General features: G+C 43.0%; 1 protein-coding gene, 1 non-coding gene and 1 pseudogene across 2 annotated transcripts in view; all 3 read right to left on the bottom strand.

Annotated features, from left to right (window-relative positions):
• The window catches only part of DHX35 (DEAH-box helicase 35), a 69,544-nt gene extending 50,749 nt beyond the window's left edge, over positions 1-18,795 (bottom strand). The window contains exons 1-3 of the mRNA XM_055437348.2: positions 18,710-18,795; positions 10,229-10,362; positions 5,887-5,979 (exon numbers count right to left, since the gene is read on the bottom strand). Of these exons, the coding sequence (XP_055293323.1) occupies positions 5,887-5,979; positions 10,229-10,362; positions 18,710-18,749 (267 nt within the window). The 5' untranslated portion in view covers positions 18,750-18,795. The remainder of the gene's footprint in view (positions 1-5,886; positions 5,980-10,228; positions 10,363-18,709) is intronic.
• LOC148775341 (cytochrome c pseudogene) lies at positions 908-5,859 on the bottom strand (annotated as a pseudogene).
• A 4,608-nt stretch (positions 18,796-23,403) lies between the features above and the next one.
• Positions 23,404-23,538, bottom strand: LOC129535374 (small nucleolar RNA U109). Its single transcript, XR_008681641.2, has one exon. It is a non-coding gene; the product is annotated as a small nucleolar RNA U109 (small nucleolar RNA).
• Positions 23,539-23,682: the final 144 nt, after the last annotated feature.

Raw genomic sequence — 23,682 nt, forward strand, 5'->3', positions numbered from 1 at the left:
GAAGGGGACGACAGAGGATGAGATGGTTGGATGGCATCACTGACTCGATAGACATGAGTTTGAGCAAGCTCTGGGAGTTGGTGATGGACAGGGAGGCCTAGCTGCTGCAGTCCATGGGGTTGCAAAGAGTCGGACACGACTGAGCTAATGAACTGAACTGAGAGTTTAACAAACAAATAAATACACTGCAGACAATGAGAATGGAGTTTCTCACTATGGAAGAAGAGTTACAGATGAGGAAGGGCTAGAATCAGTCCTATGTCATTGGATTGAAATCAATGAAGTATCAGCATAAATTTGTGGTTTTTAACATATACACAGATTAGCACAGACATATAATAAGTGTTTTTAAGTAGGAATTTAATACGTCCCTGATAGCTCAGTTGGTAAAGAATCCGCCTGCAATGCAGGATCTTCCTGACCCAGATCCACTGGAGAAGGGATAGGCCACCCACTTCAGTATTCTTGGGCTTCCCTTATGGCTCAGCTGGTAAAGAATCCACCTGCAATGCAGGAGACCTTAGTTCGATTCCTGGGTTGGGAAGATCCCCTGGAGAAGGGAAAGGTTACCCACTCCAGTATTCTGGCCTGGAGAATTCCATGGACTGTATAGTCCATGCGGTCGCAAAGAGTAAGACACGACTAAGCGACTTTCACTTCCCCTTAATAAGTATATTATATATATTTAATATATATTATATAAATATATACATAATTAAGGAAGTCCTAAGGCTGTCCACTGAGTCTGCCCACTGAGACTTACAGCAAAGACACCTCCGTAACAGTGAGCACTCTGGCACCAAAATATTGACTTTTAAACAGCATTTCCCAATAAGAGGAACCAGGGCTCCTTGGAGAGGTGGTTGACCCCAAGGTTAGTGCAGGAAAAATAAAAGATGACCGTGAAACAGTTTCTGTTGCTAGAAAGTAAGGAAGTGTTCAAAAATGAATGGAGTCTTTTAGAAAGAACACAGGAGCCAAATTCAAGGAGCTCTTAATGAACAAAGCTGGACCATTCTGACCAACACAATAAATAATTATAGCACTGGGTTTTAACCCATACAACAAAATAAATCACCCTGAGTCCATACTGATATACACAAATAACTGGATAAATAAACGAAGGAGAAAGGATAGTTCTTCCTTACAGGAGATTTCACTTAATAAAGGCAGAAGGGAAAAGGAATAAAGTCATCATTAGGCAAACACCTGAATAACTGCTGCAGACAAGATCCACTGAGGGATGTTAAAACTAGTAGGTGACAGTTTGAAAGGAGCAGAATATTTGCAGTTTAAAAATATCTCCTCCAAGATATTTACAACTACAAAGAGAAAAACTTTATAGATGAAACTTGGGACCTTAACAAAGTGATCAAATTAACCTCACCAGAGATGAGACTTTTTAACATTTCAGCCCTCTGGATACAAGGCACTAATAAGGAGACATCATTTCTATGGGATACTTGCCAAAAATGCAAGCTCATTCTAATCATGAGAAAACATCATACAAACCCAGACTGAGGAACACTTTATAAAATAAATGCCCAGTACTCTTCAAAAATGACACAATCATAAAAGATGAAGAAGACTTAGGAACTCTCACAGACTGCAGGAGACCAGGGAGAAATAACAACTAAATCCAATGCAAGAATCTGGATCTTCTGAGAAAGAACACTAGTGGGAAAACTGATGAGATTTAAGTAAGACCTACAGTCTAGCTACCAGTATTATTAACGTTCTACTTTTGATTACTGTACCATGTATGGGAAGTGATGTAAGGGGTGTAAGGGAATTCTGTATTACTTTTGCAACTTTCCCATTAGTCTAAAATTAGCTAAAAATAATAATTTTAAAATGACTGTAAGCAACAAATTGTTTTAGATAATGTAGGTTTTTTGTCATAAAAACTGTGAAGTTTCTCTCTCTTGCATTGAATACAAACTACTACCAATCACCCCAATCAACACAAATGCAGAAAGACAACTATAAGAATAATGGCTAAACACATTATTAAGAGTCACCAAGCACATCACTAAGTGTCAGGAACTGTCTGGCATGCATCACCCAGCTGAATCCTCACAACAAATCCAATTTGGAAGGTACCAGCATCATCAACCATTTAGAGATGAGGAAACAAAGAGGTCATAGGACTTGTCCAAGGACACAGATAAAAATCTAAGAGCTGGGATTCAAGCTCAACAAACCGAAGCCACATAACCAGGACACAACTCTACCATCCAAAATAAAACACACTCATCTGCAGTCAATCTCTTAGTAGCAGTGTTATGGCAAAGAAAATCTAAGTCTGTGATAATAAACCTGACCATGAAGCCAACCTCTCAACATGCCTGCTTGCTTATGGTCGCCGACAGGTGGAAATGTAGAGGTGCTGCAAATGTAGGTATAGTGCAGACATCCAAAGGCAGTGGATGCCACAGAGGGAGACTGCTGAATGCCATCTCAGTTCTCTCTGCTCTTTTTAAGGGTCATCAAATCTGGTCTTCTTGTTGAACAGTGGGATTAGGAAGAACTCCACTGAAAACTTTAATAAAAATTGTAGCAAAGAACTTGTTTTCACAGTCCACTGTTTTGACAGAGCTCTAGGAAAAAAATATCATCTAGCTTCCACATACAGTTTGCGAAATTTCAAAACTGGTGCAGGGTGCTAGGGCATGCTGTACTTCTCCAAGGAAAGATATTACATAAATCTAGCAAAATAGTTTGTTGACAAAAACTTGCTTCATATTCTTGCCATGACCTTCAGTTCCTCAGTCTTTCCTATGCTGTAACTCATATTTAGCTCCATAAGAAGGTGGAAACTCTGACTGTCTCAGAGAAGTGGAACTGAGTAGTAAGGAAAAAGAGGATAATCCACGGCAAGGAGAGCAGGTATTTGGGCCAATAACATAATCAATCCCAACCCTCTAGTCATTTTCACCAGCAAAACTTAGAAAATTCACTTTTTACCATTTATTCCTTTGTGGTTTTTGCATTTTGTACCATGAATGGATTCCCTATTCAGAAAATACAATGCTTATTTTAAAAATACAACTCCTAGAATTTCTCTGGCAGTACACTAGTTAAGACTCCCATGGAGTGGGTGCAGGTTTGATCCATGGTCAGGAAGCTAAGATCCCACACGACTCATGGCCAAAAAAACCAAAACACAAAACAGAAGCAATACTGCAACAAACTCAATTAAGACTTTAAAAATGGTCCACATTAAAAAACTCCTAAAACAATACAGATCCTTAAAAACAATTAAATTCAAATGCATATGCCCTTTGACCCAGCAACTTATAACTGCTATATTTATTCTGTAAGTATACCCATATGTGTATAAACTGAGATAGGTGCCAACGGACTCACAGCGTCATTGTGAGAACACAAAACTGGAAACAACCTAAATGTCTACCGACTGGGAATTGGAAAAATAAATTATGTAGAATCTATGCAACTAAAAAGAGAATGATACACTAAGTGGGGAGAAAAAAACAAACAAGGTGCATGAAACATGTATAGATACTACCATCTGAATTTTCAGAAGGGGAAGAATATATGTATATATTCCCCTGCAAAAATTATCTTTCTGTGTAAAACTGATTTAAAAAAAAAATCTCTATCCAAGAAACCTGTAGCATCAATTACCTTTGCATAAAAGAAGTATCAGAAGACAGGGCAGGGAGGTGGGAGGGAGGGGACACACGTATACCTACGGCTAACCCATGTAGATACATGGCTGATGCTAAGTCACTTCAGTCGTGTCCGACTCTGTGTGACCCCATAGACGGCAGTCCACCAGGCTCTCCCATCCCTGGGATTCTCCAGGCAAGAACACTGGAGTGGGTTGCCATTTCCTTCTCCAATGCAGGAAAGTGAAAGTGAAAATGAAGTCACTCAGTTGTGTCCGACTCTTCGTCATCCCATGGACTGCAGTCTACCAGGCTCCTCCACCCACGGGATTTTCCAGGCAAGAGTACTGGAGTGGGATGCCACTGCCTTCTCCAGATATAGGGCAGTTAACCTAAAAAGGTTAACATTCCTTATTCACATTCAATCATCGCTTGAGAAGAGGAAAAGAGTGATAATACATGTTGAGCCAGAATTACTATCAAAATTCAAAAAGTTGATTATATTCATTTAGCCATAAACCAATCTTATTGAAATCAGGATTGTCTAACAGAAATATTCCATCAGTCATGCATGACCTGAATTTTAGTGCATGAGATCAGTTTAAATATGGTACACACAAAAACTCATGAGACATTTCTGTTTCGTAATAAATACGACAGTGACCAACGATTACTCATTAGAAGCTTTTTGGAGAAAAGTTAGCAAGTCTTCCCTTTCTTTCTTCTCTTTAATGTCAGCAAAGATCATTTTTGTTCCAGGGATGTATTTCTTGGGATTCTCCCAAGTATTATATCAGCGTCTCCTCTCCCCAGGTGATGCCCTGGTTCCTGCTGGCACTGGTGTAAGAGAATCTAGCTGCCTGACCTGTCTTTCGCTCAAACAGACCATGGAAGTTCGGCCCAGTTTTGTGCTTGCCTCTCTTTTCCACAGTATGGCACTGGGCACACTTCTGAACAAAAACCTCCCACTCCTTCTCGACATCACCCATTTTTGAATCACTCTTTCTTCGTGCACAACTGAGAGGTCCCTGCTCACAAGCTGAATGTCCTGCTCTCTCTGTGCTAGGGTCTTGGTACCATCTACACATATGGTCTTCCTCCAGGGCTCCCATCTCCTCTCCTCTGCTGACCTTTCCCTTCTGTCTACTATTCCCCAGCACACTAGATCATCTGGGGAACTGTTAAGAAATACCTATGTCAGGGCCCCAACCTACACCCAGTATTGTGCTGGTCAAAAGAGGTTTTACTTTTTCCTTGTAAGAGTTCAAAAACAGGCAGAACTAAGCTACAGTGCTAGAAGACAGAATAAAAGTTATGCTTGTGTATGTATGCTTGTGGGAGCAGGAAGAAACAGCAAGAGTCCAGAAGAGGACACAGGGGGCCTCCAGGGTGCCAGTGATGCTCTATTTCTTGATTTGGGTGCTGGCAGTACCGATGTATTCACCTGTGAAGGTTTACCAAGCTACAGTTATGATCTATGATAGCAGAAGTATATGTATTTTACACTTCAAAAAAAATCTATACCTAAAAGGGAAAGAAAAACCTGCAAGGACTCTTATCCCTGACCACTTAAATATCATTCCTCACCCTCCAAGTCGAGGCTCTAAGACACACTTCGACTTCACCCTGTCTTTCCACTCTTGATCCTACCTGACCACTCTGTTGAGCCCCAAACACCTCTGCACTTCAGCATCTCTACCTACAGTATTCACTGCATGAGGACATCCTCCCAGCCAGCTCCCATTGATCGTTCAAAGTCTATCTCTTTGTCTTGTTTCCCCCTTTCTTTCATTTCAAGATCTATTTCAAATGCCATTTCTCTTACAAGACCTTTCCTGATCCTTTCCACTTCTATTCACACCACAAGTGATTTTGCTCTCTAAGAGAGATTTCTTCCACAGCACTGTATAATTCTATAATACACTGTCCATTTTTATTCACAAGTATAGCAGCAGTCATCTTACCCCTCCTCTTCTGCCTGCTAATGCAGGAATCATGGGTTCGATCTGCGGTCTGGGAAGATTCTACATGCTGTGGGGCAGCTAAGCCCATGCACCATAATTACTGAGCCCATGTGCTGTAAAGCCTGTGCTCCATAAAAAGAGAAGCCATCGCGATGAGAAGCCCGTACACCACAGCTAGAGAGGAGCCCCACTTGCTGCACCCAGAGAAAGCCTGTGTGCAGTAATGAAGACCCAGCGCAGCCAAAAAGAGAGAAAGAAAGTGTTGCAAAAATAAATAAATATATACTCACTTGTGGAATCTGTGTGCTTTTCCCACATCCTGTTTCTCCAACGATCACTACTGTCTGATAGTTTTCTATCAAGTATAATATGTGATTCCTAAGCTGAAAAAAAATATAACCAAACATTGTAAATAGACATACATTTTCTCAAAAGACCTAAACAAAGATATTTAAACATTATGAAATGAGCTATTTGCTAAGGACATTTTCAAAAAGAAGTACCAAAACCTATTCCTAATACCTATCAAAATGTATCTCAGGTACTGTTGGTATCAGTATAAGGCGACACAATCGCAACTGAATATAGTAACTTATCAAAATATAAAATGCACATACTCCTTGACTCAAGAATTCTACTTTTAAGAAGCTATCCTAATAGATGTGAACAAAGATGTATACAAACATACTCACTGCAGTGTTGTTTGTAAGTGTCAAAAATCCAAACAGCCTATATGTTTATCAACAGGGGAGTGATTAAACAGTTATGAAAAAACTCTAATAATGGAATAATATGTAGCCATTAAAAAGAACAAATGCCTATTTATACTGATGTGGAATGGTCAATGAGGTCTGCTATGGTTAAGAAAGCAAAATGCAGGACAGTGTGATAATACACTACTATTTATGTTTTTTAAAAAAGGGTAAATACATATATGCTTCTTTACATATAAACTACTTTGGAGAAAAGCAAAACAAGGCACTGGTAACTGTACTGTCTCCAGGGAGGGGAAGAAAGTGGGGGGCAGGGAGCAGGCATATGAGGAACCCCTTTAACTTTGTGCAATATGCATGTTATCACCTTATTTTTCATTTACTAACTGGTGAAAACAAAAAGAAGATGCTTTCGTCTCTACCTCTAGAGCCACGTGCACAACAAAGCACCGACACGTTCCATCTATACTTCACCTGGGCCTTCCTTTACCCGTTCAGTGGGAGCAGAAGTGCTAGTCTGGCCACGGGAAAGTCACAGACATCGCCAAGATCCCATGTACTCAGTTTCAGAGTCTATTTTTGTAGCCACATTTGATTACAGACACACCCAATGATCTGGAAAGTCATGATGATATTCCATAAATTCCTGGTTTGAGGTAAAAATCTGCCAAATTCTCCTACTCTCATTACCATTCAACTCATCTGACTCCACAGAAGACTGAGACACACGATGCTGCCTTATTGGTTAAATAAGGTATTGGGGCTGTTTGGGGGTTCCAATTCAGCATTATTTAGGGTCTAAATATGTAGTTCTCCAGTTTTAGTGGAAAAATCCTTTAGGATATTTTTATTATCTATTTAACAGATATTAAATAGATATTTAACTATATGTTTAAAATGAAGATTCCTAGCTCTACCCTCAGGGTTTCTGATTCAGAAGGGCTAGGGTAAAGTCTAGGGATTTGCCATTTCTGCAAATACCCAAAGGAGATTCTGCCGCAGGCAGTCTCATGACTCATCTCGATGCTTTCCTGCCGATTGCCTGGACTCGGCACTTTCTTTTGGGTTAGTTTTAGGCAGGGAAAGGTTTGGGTTCTTTGCAGCCATTTTGTAAATGATATCTTGTCAGTCCATCTGCTGAATGGATGGGTGGTCAAAGAAAACTTGAAAGACAATTTGAATATAGACAAGGACACACAAGACATTCTAGGAAAGGGAAATAACATAAGAAGATAGAAATAAGCAAACTACATAAACTCTATTCAAGAGGTGCTAGAAAAAGCCCATGAAAGGTTCCAGATTTGATTTGGAAATGAATTAATTATTAACACAGGAGATATAGTGAGGGCCTTGAACAGGGACTTGAACATAGAGTCAGAGTCTGGGCTTTACCTGGGAGGCAGTGTGTGCTATTTTGCAAGAAAACTGGGCAGTGGTGTACCAGAATGATTTAAGCGTGAAGAAACTGAAGGCATTAATTTACTTCATGTGCTAAATATGAAGCACTGCCAATGGATACTTGCACACAAAATGATGTGTGACATTCAAGAGAGAGATGACAAGAAGATTTCCAGTTTAGAGACTGGGAAAATGACGGTACCACAAACAGGTCCAGGCAGGGAAATCGAGGAGAGCTGGTACAGAGGACCAGACTGAGCTTCAACGAGGTTTGAGTTTAACGGAATAAGAATACAACCTTGCACTGCAGTGTCCAGGGCCCAGAGAAAATGACAGCCCATGGGAGGCAGCCAACTGGCATGTCGCCTTGAAACGGCACTGGGGAAAAGGGGGATGAGCCTTAGATTTACTGTTGGTTTAGTTTGAACTTCTATCTTTAAAGCTACTTTCACTTTAAGTTTTAATGGGGATGTGGTGGTGAATGAGTAAATTTTATCGTTTTCGTCTCCTGTGCTGTGGTAGGTCACTTTGGTCATGTCCAACTCTGTGCAACCTCATGAACTATAGCCTGCCAGACTCCTCTGTCCGTGGGATTCTCCAGGCAAGGATACTGGAGTGGGTTGCCATCTCCTCCTCCAGGGGATCCTCCAGAACCAGGGATCAAACCGGGGCCTCTTGCATTGCTGCAGATTCTTTACTGGGTGAGCCACCAGGGAAGCCCTAGATTTATCTTTAACATCTTATGAGATTACAACTGTGCTTAAACTCTGCTTTGATTTTTATCAATAACTTATACCTCTCATCTTACCATTTCTAATTTCATCAATTTACCATCCTTGTTTTTTTTTCAATCTGTTGTTTCATTTATTATATTTTACAAGTACAGCTGGTGGATGAACAAGAGTCCAGAAAAGTAAATACTCAGTAAACAGTAATTATCCTTGTACTTAAATGTGTATGACATGTCAGGTATTTTACTAAACAATGCTCCAGGTGGATTATGGCATCTGGTCCTCATAACAATCCTATGAGGTGGGTCCAATATTACAGATAGGAAACAGCAGCTCAGGAGCTGAAGTAAGGCCACAAACACACAAATGATGGAGCCTGCCTCTGAACTCTCAAGTCCAGCTCAAGTCTAGACACTTCATCACAGCTCCAACTGTGTCCCTCCATGCTGAACCTATAATCTCATCTTCTGAGGGTCAAACTGGTTTACATTCACATATAATGGATGAGGTTAATCATCTATAGAAGAAACCCAGAGACTGTCAGTACAGGAGTGACTAAAATGTCTGGGGTCACAGAAAAGTCTGATGGAGGTGACGTGGCTACATTCAAAAGGCGGCTGCTTCATATCCTTTTGGAGAAAGAACATATTAATAAAAGAGGAATTTTTAGCATAGTCTAGACAAAGAAACTCTCTAAGTGCACGAACCTGACGGCATTCACCCAACACTGTGAAGGAGAAAAGACAGACACCAGTGCTGGTGGCCCCACCTACTTGAGTCATTCCAAGGGCCTCATACAAGGCAGCGGGACTTCATTACCCTACCTCAGGGGCTATAGGAAATACACATCCTTCAACTGTATCTAAACCGCCTTTGGCTCTGAGCCCCACTTTCTGATTACAACTTGACTTTCCATGTGGACTTGGCAACGGGGAAAAAGTGTGCTCACGGACTGTATTCTCTGTACTGGAGAACCATGGCTATCTGTAAATGAATATACTCTGAATTCTAGTTTAACACTTCAGTTTCTTACAAGATAAGTGTAAGTCCATTTCATGAGACTAATAAAATCATGCATCTGGGTGCGCACATGGTATGTAATAACCACACCCAAACGCCATCACTCTCCCCATGGGAGTTAACCTCTTCAACAGAAACAACCTGGTATTTCAAATTAATCTTGTGTCAAAAAATATGCCCTTAAAAAGCAAGCTAAAATTGGCCATATGCCAGTAATCTACTGAAAATGGATGCAGGAAAGCTCACTGTGCTGTTTTCTCTACTTTTCTGTATGTTTGAAAGTGAAGTCGCTCAGTCGTGTCTGACTCTTTGCGACCCCATGGACTGTAGCCTACCAGGCTCCTCCGTCCATGGGATTTTCCAGGCAAGAATCCTGGAGTGGGTTGCCATTTCCTTATCCAGGAGATCTTCCCAACCACAGGGATTGAACCCCGGTCTCCCGCATTGTAGGCAGACGCTTTACCGTCTGAGCCACCAGGGAAGTCACTTGTCCATAATTGAAAGCAAAGAGGGGAAAAGAAGAATGCCACTTCACTTCTTCCAGTTTTTCCAATATGTAAGATCTAATTGAAAAAAACCTTAAGGACTTTCCAGATTTCTAAGATTAATGCACGTGTATTCTGAAGACACCCTTCAGACAGGCCATCTCTGAGCTCACTGCATTCTAAAGGATCATTAACAGTAAGAGGAACATTATTCACTTCAGTGCCAAGTATAAAGCTACCGCAGGCTGCTTCAGGCCGACAACCGAACATGCTTATTCAATGTACCTTGAACACTGGCAGCTTCTGCCTCTGTTGCTCTATAGAAAGGGCAGCATGAGGGTTGTAAACAACAGTTGTTGCCGAGTTTTCAGCTAGACTTTGTCTCTCTTCAGAGATGCTGACACCCGGCCCCTCAGTACCTGCAATAGAAATGTTTTTGGTTTTTTTTTTCAGATTCTCTCATACAAGGAACAGGAAAATCGTGAGAAAATTACAAAAAAAAAAAAAGATGAAGATATACAATGGAAGCCAAGCATTTTTATTTCAAACCACTAAGAGGTATTAAACTGTAATTTCAGGAAAACATTCAGAAAGGTACCTGTGAGACTACAGAAAAACATCACGCTGGTGTCAAGAACAAAGGAGATGGCAGTCCCATTGGGCTCCAAATTGTTTACACACAACTGTACGTGACAGAGGACAAGGTATTGAGTTGTGGTCATCAGGCTGGGATTATTACCAAACTCTTAATAAAAGTGGTGGGAACCCACCAGGAATTAGCTGAAGCAAATGAAGAATCCTAACACCGCAGGATGGCAGCAAGGTTCAGGGTCAAGGGGTACCAGGGACTCAAACACTGCCTGGCCTTTCTCCTTCTTTCTCTGCTCCTCTTAACAAGCTCCTTTTGGTCCCTGGGGCTGGGTTCTCTACAGGAGCTGGAATCAAGGCTGCAGCCAATGCCAGAGCTCAGGCTCACAGTTTCTGCACCAATCATTCACTCACTCACCCACCGAACAAAGATGGCTTTGCCAGAGATACAGCAGTGAACACTACAGATGCAGTCCCCACCTCTGAGCAGCTGATTTGCTTCTCTTATTCTTCCTTCCAAAGGAAGAAGACTTAGAGCATCAAGTGGTGATGGAAAAAGACCCAGGGAGGGGGACCGGGAGTCCCAGGTGTGTGCTATTTGGAAGGTGGGGACGGCTTTCTTTCCCCCAGTTTAAGGCCATTGCCCGGCCCGATCCTGTCAACCATGGCCCTGGAATGGGCTACAATAATTGGCAGCTTCTATTTGAGTCACAGAACTGAAGTGGTTGGGAAGGAAGTGCTGGTCTAACTGTGCTGAGCAGATTAAACACCAGATACCCAAAGTGGCTTCTTCTTTTTTGTTTTTAATCATTTATTTGGCTGTGCTGGGTCTTAGCTGCAGCACGCAGGATCTTCACTGCAGCATGCAGGATATTTTAACTGCAGCGTGTGGGATCTAGTTCCTTGACCAGAGATTGAACCTGGGCTCCCCTGCATTGGGAGCAGAGTCTTGGCCCCTGGACCACCCAGCAAGTCCTACCACAGAGGCTTCTTGGTAAGAACAGTAACAAACTGGGGCTCAGGGAGGAAAAGAATAGGGAAGCTACATCCTGCCTGTTTGAAAAACTGTTCGAGGTCCTATGGATTCTTAGTCTACAAAGGAAAATGCCTTCAGAGCAGCATGGGTCCCATTTTTATGATCAGCCCCTGTAATCTGTCACACCAAATTGTTCGTGCATCCCAAGACAGAACTCAAGGGTTGTAAGTAAATGGTACAGGGTTCAGAATTCAACTCAATATAAGGAAGGTATCTCTAAAAGTGAGACTTGTTCAGCACAAGAGAGTGTCACCTTTGGGAATTAATAAAAACCCTCCCTAGAAGTTCATAGCCCTCTGTGAGGGGTGCTTCAAGAATAATTACCCAATACTATCATCACCCAGGTTTTCTGAATGCATAATCCATGATGCTATGTAAAAGTGCAAAGGTTTTGTGATCAGAATACTTAGCCCAGTGATTTACATTTTTTGAAGGGTCCCAAATCCCCCTGACAATCTAATAGAGGCTATGAACTCCATCTCCTGAAATATACACTGCAGAGTAATTTATGAGAACACAAAAATGCTGGAGGTCCAGAGACCACCCCCAGAGCTAAATTCAGAATCACCACTGTAGTTCTCTGATCCCTTTTCCATTCGTTTCTAGGAACACAGTCGTGTTCCAGAGGTCCAAGACCATCAAAAATCAGGTAAGTGGGGCACTACTATATTGTTTTTGCCAAAATGTTGATCTTCCTTTCAACAAGACAGAACAGGACTTGGAACAAAGCCTGAACTCAAAGAGGCACATTTCCTTTCCTTTCTCCCCTTATTATCGCTGCTGCTGCTGCTGCTGCTAAGTCACTTCAGTCGTGTCCGACTCTGTGTGACCCCATAGACGGAAGCCCACCAGGCTCCCCTGTCCCTGGGATTCTCCAGGCAAGAACACTGGAGTGGGTTGCCATTTCCTTCTCCAATGTGTGAAAGTGAAAAGTGAAAGTGAAGTCGCTCAGTCATGTCCGACCCTTAGCGACCCCACAGACTGCAGCCTACCAGGCTCCTCCATCCATGGGATTTTCTAGGCAAGAGTACTGGAGTGGCTACATCTGATTAATTCCTTGTGATCTTCACTCAAGAAAATTAGAGCAAAGAAACAGCTTATCCTCATCAGCTCTGCTTTTATCCTGAATTCTCTTCAACACATTTTAAACCTTTATAGTGTGCTTAGAATCTTTAAACATTGCTCCTACAACGTCTCACCTTCTCCCACTCCAAGATTTAATCCACCCAGGTGACTTCCTGACTACCCCACCCCTCCTGTCTGTAACCTATAGCCAAGTTCACCTCGGTACATGTGGTTATGAGGTCTTTTACAAGAACAGCTGCTGTCAGTCAATGAGGAGCATGTCTCCTCCATACAAAAGACTCCATTCAGCCAAACTAGGACTGCTTCCTGGCTGTCGATACATCCCATGGTCCATTCTGGCTGCCGAGGGTTTGTTTTTCCCTTGGGAATATTCTCAGTGCTTGAATGAGTAACAAGTGTGTAACTCTTGTAAATTATAAAGGCTTTCACCTTTCCATCTATAAAACAAGGTTGGTAACAGCACACCCCTCCCCCTCTTCAGCGTTCCTTCTAACCCAATTTTTCAGTTTAAGCGGTGATACATCAATGGGGTGTAAAACTCATGCACTTCTTTAATATGCTACGCGACTCAAGTGTTTTCGTGTTTGGACACTGCTGAGGCACCGTCCCACTCGCCCTTCATTCATGCTGCTGCTGCTGCTCAGTCACTTCAGTCGTGTCTGACTCTGTGTGTCCCCACAGATGGCAGCCCACCAGGCTCCCCCGTCCCTGGGATTCTCCAGGCAAGAACACTGGAGTGGGTTGCCATTTCCTTCTCCAATGTGAAAGTGAAGTCACTCAGTCGTGTCTGACTCAAAGTGGCCCCATGAACTGCAGCCCACCAGGCTAAACTAGAAATAAAACAGAAAGTATCAGGGTACATTCCAAGAAGCACTGTTGTTTTTGTGCAACCCTCTTCAACTGTGTGTGTGTGTGTGTGTACACACATATGCGTGCCAGCTGGATCACAGCACATTTCTTGCTATATGTCGGATCAAAAACTCTTCAAAGCTGTTGCTATAAAGTGCCAGACACGTGGTCAAACACTGATTTATCATTGAATATCTGCTGAATGAAGAAAGGAAAATGGCCAGGCCCTTCTGATTCACTTGGACTAACAAATCAAGTCAAATTTTTTTTTTTCTACACAAACCTCAGGCAGCTCATACAAAGATCTTAAGGCAGAGATCACAAAATGGTAGAGATCACAAACTATGAGGTTCCCACACATGCCATTGTTAAAATGTTTGAAATCGTTCATTTCAGTTCAGTTCAGTTCAGTCGCTCAGTCGTGTCCAACTCTCCGCGACCCCATGAATCACAGCACGCCAGGCCTCCCTGTCCATCACCAACTCCCGGAGTTCACTCAAACTCATGTCCACAGAGTCGGTGATGCCATCCAGCCATCTCATTCTCCGTCGTCCCCTTCTCCTCCCGCCCCCAACCTTTCCCAGCATCAGAGTCTTTTCCAGTGAGTCAACTCGTCGCATGAGGTGGCCAAAGTATTGAGTTTCAGCTTTAGCATCAGTCCTTCCAATGAACACCCAGGATCGATCTCCCTCAGAATGGACTGGTTGGATCGCCTTGCGGTACAAGGGACTCTCAAGAGTCTTCTCCAACACCACAGTTCAAATGCATCAATTCTTTGGTGATCAGCTTTCTTCACAGTCCAACTCTCACATCCATACATGACCACGGGAAAAACCATAGCCTTGACTAGACGGACCTTGGTTGGCAAAGTAATGTCTCTGCTTTTTAATATATTATCAAGGTTGGTCATAACTTTCCTTCCAAGGAGTAAGCGTCTTTTAATTTCCTGGCTGCAATCAGCATCTGCAGTGATTTTGGAGCCCCCAAAAATAAAGTCTGACACTGTTTCCACTGTTTCCCCATCTATTTCCCATGAAGTGATGGGACCAGATGCCATGATCTTCGTTTTCTGAATGTTGAGCTTCAAGCCAACCTTTTCACTCTCCTCTTTCACTTTCATCAAGAGGCTTTTGAGTTCCTCTTCACTTTCTGCCATAAGGGTAGTGTCATCAGCATATCTGAGATTATTGATATTTCTCCCAGCAATCTTGATTCCAGCTTGTGCTTCTTCCAGCCCAGCGTTCCTCATGATGTACTCTGCATAGAAGTTAAATAAGCAAGGTGACAATATACAGCCTTGACGTACTCCTTTTCCTATTTGGAACCAGTCTGTTGTTCCATGTACAGTTCTGACTGTTGCTTCCTGACCTGCATACAGGTTTCTCAAGAGGCAGGTCAGGTGGTCTGATATTCCCATCTCTTTCAGAATTTTCCACAGTTTATTGTGATCCACACAGTCAAAGGCTTTGGCATAGTCAATGAAGCAGAAATAGATGTTCTTCTGGAACTCTCTTGCTTTCTCCATGATCCAGCGGATGTTGGCAATTTGATCTCTGGTGCCTCTGCCTTTTCTAAAACCTGCTTGAACATCTGGGAGTTCACGGTTCACATATTGCTGAAGCCTGGCTTGGAGATTTCATCGTTCATTTAAAACATGTAAAAATTTACCATTCTAATCTGGGTGTTGAGGCCATGTGACAACCTTTGGGTGGAACCACACACAGCTTCCTGCTTTAGACAGGATGTTGTACGCTTCAGGCTAATCGACACAGTACACACTTGAGTGTGCCACAGTTCCTACCTCTCCTTACTGCCTCCACCCAGCTGCTTCACTTACATAGATTGTCCAAAAGGCCCTGCAGCTGCCTGAGCTTGTGACCCCCAGCCTGTAGGACACACGTTCCTCTACCCTTGCGCCCAGCCTCAGTCACTCCCCTGACCTTCACTGTGCATTTCTCGCATCCTGTTTTCACACCTTCAACTTCAGTTTCCTCATCTGCAAAACGAGAGTAATACCTCCATCACAAGATATTGTGACCACTTAGTAAGATGACATAAGTAAAAGTGACTAGCACAAAGTGTCCAGAAAGTGTCACCAAATGCATGACCAACTCAGTTCATGAGAAAACAGTTTACCTGGACCAGTTTGGATACCTTCCCAAACTTTAATGCATACTGGAATCACCTGGGGATCTTTAAAAATTACTGATGCCTGGTTCTGAGCCCTTCTTGACTTCTGATTTATCACCATGGAGTAAAACTGAATAGCAGCTTTTAAAAGCTTCCCAAGTGATTCAACTACTCAGCAAAATTTGAGAACCACTTACCTAGATAGTCACCAAACCCAGAAATCTGAGTCACTACTGACTTGACCTTCCTCTATACCTGCCTCTAAAATCTCTCTCTAATTAGGTCCCTCCCTACTGCTCACACACCAGAACTGCGGTTTTCAATATCCCTCCTCGGTTTTAGTAGCACCTTAAGGGCATCCCTGACCCTAATTTCCTCCCCTAAACTCCAATACTTTGGCCACCTCATGCCAAGTTGATTGACTGGAAAAGACTCTGATGCTGGGAGGGATTGGGGGCAAGAGGAGAAGGGGACGACAGAGAATGAGATGGCTGAATGGCATCACCAACTCGATGGACATGAGTTTGAGTGAACTCCGGGAGCTGGTGATGGACAGGGAGGCCTGGCGTGCTGTGATTCATGGGGTCGCAAAGAGTCGGACACAACTGAGCAACTGAACTGAACTGAACTGAAGCATTGTACACACCAATGCCAGTTATCTTCCAAAAATAAAGTAGATCATATAATCTCCGGCTTAAAAACAGTGAATCCGAATTCTTTAACTTGCATGGAGACTGCTCAAAATGAGGCCCTTACTTACCATTCTGGCTTCATGTCCTGTCATGCCCCACGCTGTGTTGTTGTTTAGTTGCTAAGTTGTATCTAACTCTTTTGTGACCCCCATGGACTTCAGTCTGCCAGGCTCATCGGCCCATGGGATTTTCCAGGCAAGAATACTGGAGTGGGTAGTCATCTCCTTCTCCAGGGGATCTTTCCAACCCAGGGATCGAATGAACCTGTGTTTCCTATGTTGGCAGGCAGATTCTTTACCACTGAGCTACCTGGGAAGCCCCGCCCCAAAACATACCCTACCACTAAACATCAGCATGCTACTCAATTATTTTGGTGTTTTGGACACTGCTGAGGCACCACCCCACTCTGCCTTTAGAGTTCCATTCTCCTACCTCTCCATGGCACAAAGCCCTATTTGTGCTTCAAGGTTCACCTCAAAAAATATCACTATCTTGACGAATGATATCTTATCCACACATTCAACTTCTTCCTCTCATCTACTCATGTGTGTGCTTACTCGTTCAGCCAACTGTGACCCCATGGACTGGACCCTGCCAGGCTCCTCTGACGATGGGATTCTCCAGCCAAGAGTACCGGAGTAGCCATTCCCTTCTCCAAAAGATCTTCCCAACCCAGGGACTGAACCTGAGTCTCCTGCATTGCAGGCAGATTCTTTCACCGTCTGAGCCACCAGAGACGCCCTCCTCTCTCCAATACTTCCATGAATTATAATAGTTAAATATGTATCTAGGGCTAACAGCTTGACATGTATTCTCATTTAATCCTCAAAACAATCCTCTGGGTAGGTGCTTTGCCCAATTTACAGATAGAGCGTGATTTTTCCAAATCACCAAGTTAGAAAGCAGCAGTCAGGATAGTCTCGACAGTCTGATCCTAGTAGAGCTCCTCTTCCTTACCACTCCCTTTTTCTGTCTCACTTTAAAATCTCTTAAAGAAGATATCCAACTTCATATTACAATTGAGAGAGAGCAGAGTCTTGATCATCCGTATTTGTCTCCTGACTAGAAGGCTAGGTGTCCATTAAGTATAACTTCATTGAATGAACTAAACAATGGAACAGAACTCTGAGAGTAATCCCATGTTCTTTAACCAAAAGAGTATCCTCGTCTGATTTTCAACAATTTATTCAGGACTTTATTGCACTTAACACGCTGACCTGTTATTAAAGGCTCGAAGAAATAAAACAGAGTATCTTATTACCTAATTGGACCTTAGTTTTGGCTGCAAATAAAACTCAGGATGGATAATTGGCTAAGGACTTGAAATGCTGAATCATAAAATCATAAAACTCGTTAAGAGACAAACTACAGATTTTAAAAAAGAATTAACACATCCCTTGCTTGGGTTTTCTTCGGCATCACTGATATGCATGGACAGAATTTCAGGGACTCACTCTAAAATACCCTTGAAAACTTTCCCCTATATTATCCTTCTCTGTCTTATTTCATTTTTGCTGCAATATGCTTTACACATCTAGACCTACAGAAGTTCAAGTGGTGGAAAAAAGTTGGCAATGATTAATAAACTTTTGTTTTTCACAAGAAACTGATGGAAGAGGAGGGAGGGTCTGGTACGTAAACATTCAACAAAATCTTGATTAATGAGTAAATTCAAACAAAACAAGCAAATCATTTGGCGCCTGAGACTGTGTTAGCCTGCAAGATGGGAAGTGGGTGACAGCCAATACGGAGTGTTCACTTCTGGCAGACACGCGGGGTGGACAAAAATTACCCTAAAACAGACTACGGTACTTTCCCTTTTAAAGAGAACTGAACTCTACATGAAACAACGCGCACACGTACTCCTTATGCTAGCCCACATGACGGGTGTTATTATTCCTCCCATTTCACAGATGAGAAGGCTAAGGCTAAGAAGGAACTTGCTCAAAGGGACTCTCCTACTCTACGGCAGAGCCTAGAATTCTAATCCAGGCAGTCTTGATTTCCTAACCTGAACTCCTAAACCCTGAGCAGCACCACCTGTCCAGTCCCTGCGTAGCCCCAGGGCGGTAACAGGACACGCGTGGGCGCTTCAGCTTTTCCCCATCTCACGGGTTGGGCAAGACAGGCACCAGGAGTGAGGAAAACGAGGCCCCGGGAGGCTGAGACTAACCAGGTCTCAGAGAACTGCCCAGGCTGGAGGCGGACCCCTGAATCCCTCGGGACCACTGTGGACGCCTAAGCTACCGAGCCCACCAGCGCGGAAGTGGCCAACCCGCCGAGGTCAGGGATGCGAGCAGGTCCGCAGGCCCCAGGAGGCTGGCCGTGGGGCCAAGACCGAAGTCAGGCTGCCGCATCTGCCAAGCGTTCCGCCAAGGGCCTTACCGGGTCGCCAGAACTTCACCAGTCCCACGGGCGCAGCCATGCTGGGGTGAAAGGTCACGAGGAAGGCTCCACCCCTCCGCCGCGCACCAGCCCCCAAAGGGGGTGGGGGGCGTGGCCCGCGAGGAGCCTGGATCTAGGAGGTTCCGCGATGCTGCGGCCACGCCCCCGTGATCACCCCCCGCTCAGAGCCACGTGATCTGCGTTTCAGCCCCGCCCCGGGCCCACGTGATCCGCTCCGCCATGTTGGCGAAAAGGGCGCGCGTCTCTGCCTCTTTAGCATAGCAGACCTGGGTTCTAAGAGGCATTTGGCGTGGCCCGGAGGGCGGCAGCACGCTTCAGGGAGGCTGAGTTTAGTAAGAGACCGAGAGTTTGTCGCCGCCTGCGGTACGCGGTGGGCAAGGAAGCAATGCATCCCAAAGTAACAGTACGTTGTAAGCTATCACGGTGTATTATTTCTTTTAGTCTCCACGTTTTCCGTTTGGAGGATAATAGTACCTAGTGGATTTTGTGGTTCAGTAAATGTTGGGCGCCTATGGTGCGCCCAGGCACCGCAGTTTTCGTCTTTTTCATGAGCTTCTGTCCCAGAGGGGAGAGGCGAGGGTGTCCTGGGAGTAAATTTAAATGCACGATAAGCAGTGGTGTTGGGCTCTTCCCTGGTGGTCCAGTGGCTAGGACTTGGCATTCTCAATGCAGGGAGCCTGGGTTGGATCCCTGGTCCGGGAACTAGGTCTTGCATGCCGCAACTAAGACTGGGGGCAGCCAAACTAAAAACCAAAAAAAGTTTATAATTAGCAGTAAATAAAACGATAGAAAACAGCATGGACGTCTCCAGAGACCCTGAGAGGAACGCTGTGAAGGGAGAACAGAGTGAAATTAGAAAATTAGAAATGGGTAGATCTAGGACATTGGCCCAGTGTTTCCTCCAGTTTCATGACCCATGTTTTAAATGCTTGTTAAAAATATAGATTCTAGACCCCCAATCCAATCCCAAATCAGAATATCTAGGGGCGTGTCCTAAAAAACTGCATTGGAAACGTGCTACAGAAAATTCCAGTAACCTACTTGAGAAAGATTCCACTAGCTGATACACTGGAGTAGGGGAAATGCTTAATGGGTAGGCAGCTAATGGGAAGGAAGTGAGAGGGTGCAGAATCTATGTATTTTAGAGCTGTGAAGAAAATTCTCATTCCTTGAAAGGAATGGTAGTCGTGGAAAGATCAAAGGCTTTGGAAACAAGTAGAATTTGGAATCCTCACTTTGCCTTTCCTAGCTCCTCCAGGCAAGAATACTGGAGTGGCTTGCCATTTCCTTCTCCATCCTAGCTCCTAGCTGTCATCTAACCTTAGTTGTAAGATGCAGTTTAAAAAGTTTTTATTAAATGTGAGAAGATGTAAGGTAGCCTACAACAGAACATCCAATCAGTGTTTGCTGTCAATAGCTCATAGAGCAAATTCACCAGGGGAAGAATCAGAACTTACCCATATACACACTCATTTTCCAACTATTCCATTTCCGCAATGAAAACAGGGTTCCATACATGATCATCTCTGCCTAAAATTCTCCACTGATCCTTTAAAATACCTTTATGTCAGCTCTAAGGCTTCTCTAAATTCACAATCCAACTTCAGTATTCTCCTCCTGCAGACTCAGAACCTGTGTGCTTGTTCTGTGATTTAACACTCATTTAGTTAAACTATAATCTGTCTCCACTGTTACACTGGAAGCATCTTGAGAACACGCATCATATTATTACAACTCAAAGCGAAGTGCCCACTGAGTGATTGATGTATATTACGTGAACACCATGCTTTATAGTTTTAATTCTTAATGACATTGACCCTTATTTTTGTCTGATTTTCAGTAAGGGCCCAAATATACAAAACAGGGTTTATATTAATATATAAATACAAGGATAAATGAAATAAATGCCACTTTTTATTATTTCTATATATTTATTTATTTGGGTCACACTGCGCAGCATCTGGGATCTTAATTTCAACCATGGAACAAACCTGTGCCCCCTGTATTGGAGGCTTGGAGTCAACCATTACCAGTGAAGTCCCTGATTTCTATATTTTATAAACTATGATTTATATGATAAATACTTACTGTTTACAAAGAGAGAGTGTAATGGCCGTGTGCAAACTGCCAGGTCATAATCTTAAAGCTGGAGACTTTAATCATCTAAATTGTTTTATAGAAAAAACAAATGAAAACAGCCCATGGAAGTTGAAAGGACTTGGTCAGAATGAATGGGCTAATTTAGTATCAGAATTGAAACTAGACTTTAGGCTAATTCCCAGGTCAGTGCTTTTTCAACCACATGGACCATTTAAAACCATTAGTTTAGCTCTCCTTGATGAGAATTAGTTCCTCTACCTCAGAAAGTTCTCTTAGCCCAACTGTCTCTAATGGGTTGTTTTGCTTTCAAAGACTTCTACTACAGAAAGCATCTAAATACCCTAGATATTGATGAGTGGTTTTATTGCCACAAACTAGGAAATGGTTTCCATGGACTATATTATCTTTCCTAATTAACTATTTCAGAAATAGCCTAAAATAACTACTAATTAAACCATTGTTTCTTGAGATGGCATCCAGTATTTAGCTCATTGCCAGCAATTCCATTAAAGTTTGATCATTTTATTACATTTTGCAACTTCCAAATGACAGATTTTCCACAGATAGTCCTCAAAATGTTCCATAGGTATATTATATTGGTTTTTCTCTGCCTCTGATAGTTAACTGGTACTTTCTGCTTTGAAATATAGCCCATCTGTCTTGGCCATGTTTAGGAGGCATAGGATTTGGAGTTTTCATTATTGTGCCAGTAAAGTCTTTTATGTTACAATAGGAAACCCAATTCATTTTTATTAGGCAAAAATGGCTCATATAATTTAAAAGTCCAGGTAATTCTGATTTGAGACACAGCTGCATTGAGGCACTTATGACATACTCAAGACCTGCTTCTGATCAGAGCATTCTGCCTCCTGCTGACCCGGGTGTCACATGGTAGCAACGTGGTCATCATGTCAACTCATGTCACATCCTCTTAGCATCAAGCATTTTTCCAAAAATTCCTGGCAAAAGCAGCTAGCTGGGCACATATCCATCCCTGAATCAATCACTAGGGCAAGGAAATATGGCATATTGACTGGCTTAAACCTGGTCACACGCTCCCCAAGTCAAGTGTGCTCAGTTTCACCAGAACCACGTGGACTGAGAACTGGAAACAGAATGGCCTTCAGAGGGTCTTCTGAGAATGAGATTATCAGAGGTGGAATGAAGGCAGCAAAAATAATAAGTAGCCTCCCATGTATTCACGTACAATACTAGAATTCCTGGCTTCCTAAGAAAAATCCTAGCTGCCCTTGGGACTCCTTCAGGAAGCCGGATCAGTTATCCCCCAGCGTGAAAAGACAGTTCTTTGCAGAATTGCCTTTCCTGAATTGTATTACAACGGGGATTTTCCAGACTTTAAAAGGTGTAGCCCTCTGGGACTTGTATATATAAACCTGTCTGGTTTGTTCACTTGCTTACAAATGATCAGGTTCATACAGGTGTTAGCATAAACAAAAGTGTTTACTCAGCTCCAGGAATCTGGGTACAGAGGTGTGGAGAATCCACCAGGAGAGACTCAGCTAAATACTAGGAGAGTCTCTGTCATGTAGGCCTGAGGAATTTTGTGCATCTGTGGAACAGAGTGAGTTGGGGAGCGCAAGGTCTGCCAGGTGCTTTCAAGTAAGATGACTGTATGCTTTATCGGAGAGTGAAAGGGCAGGTTCAGGGCATACACTGGACCTCTGCTGGGCAAACTGGGATATATTTCCAGGTGCGTGGCACCAGGAACCTAGAATAACAGTGCCTCTGTGAACATCCTCAACGTAAGGTATGTATTCCATACTCACGGAATATGTATGAATGCATTCAACTGCTTTATAGCTTTAGACAAACACCTTGTGGAGTCTGGTGTTTGGGCACACCCCAGAACATCTGTCGTTGTGTTTATTATCAGAATACTTCACAGTATCATTTTTATAAAAGGATTCTTCTAAGAAATTCTCACCTGATCTTAGTACCAAGAATTGTTTTTCCTGTACCTGGAGTTAATCTGATGGACAATGTGGGTGCTGGATCTGACCAGTTTTCTCTTTCTGCCTTGGCTACTGAGAAGCTTAAAGTGTGTGCTCTGCCCAAAGTATGTCAGTCATGATGGCGTGTATTGATAGTGTCATTCCTAACTCCCTACCCTCTGGTTTCTCTCATGTAACTTCTCACTTATATGATTCTTGTACGTTAGGTTTTCTTGTCAGCTGCTTGGAAGCCTGTAAGAGACAGAACTCCCCAACCCAACTGCCCACAGAAGTGGCGTGGCCAGCTCTTCAGTTGACTCCTTCGGTTTTTCAAGAGTGCCAACCCTGCCATCAGATTGGGTTGACCTTGAAACTGTACAGCTCTCTAGTTCAAACAGCTCATCAGGGAGAAAATAATGAGACAGCAGAGTCTGAACAATATTTGATATTGGGAAATTTTTACAAAACGTTTAGGTGTGATCAAGGTATTGTGGTTATGCTTCTTTTTTAATCTTTCAGATATACAGTAAAATATTTACTGCCAAGTTGTAATGGCTAAGGCTGACATTAAACAGATGAGGAAGTATAACTGTCTCCCAGGGAGGGACATTTTTTTTTTTCTAATGTAGGGGAAATATACTACTACTCAACCTCTACTGTAAGGTTGGCAGCCCTGAGAACTCCTTTTTTAATGTAGCATGTTATGGACGTATTCCTGCTTCCAAAGGAATGAGAAGCAGACATTTCCACATGCAAGGCAATACATATTTTTGAGCCAGACAGGCTGCCATACTCAACCTCCCATCCCCTGGAATTGGGGTCAACAAATCAACATTTTGAACAAGGATCCTAGATGACTGCTGTAAGTGGTCCTTAGATCTCCCCCCTAGAAAGCTCAAG

The sequence above is a fragment of the Moschus berezovskii genome, chromosome 15 (genome assembly GCF_049115385.1).
Source record: "Moschus berezovskii isolate FMDL1 chromosome 15, NW_MosBer_1.0, whole genome shotgun sequence".
NCBI lineage: Eukaryota > Metazoa > Chordata > Mammalia > Artiodactyla > Moschidae > Moschus > Moschus berezovskii.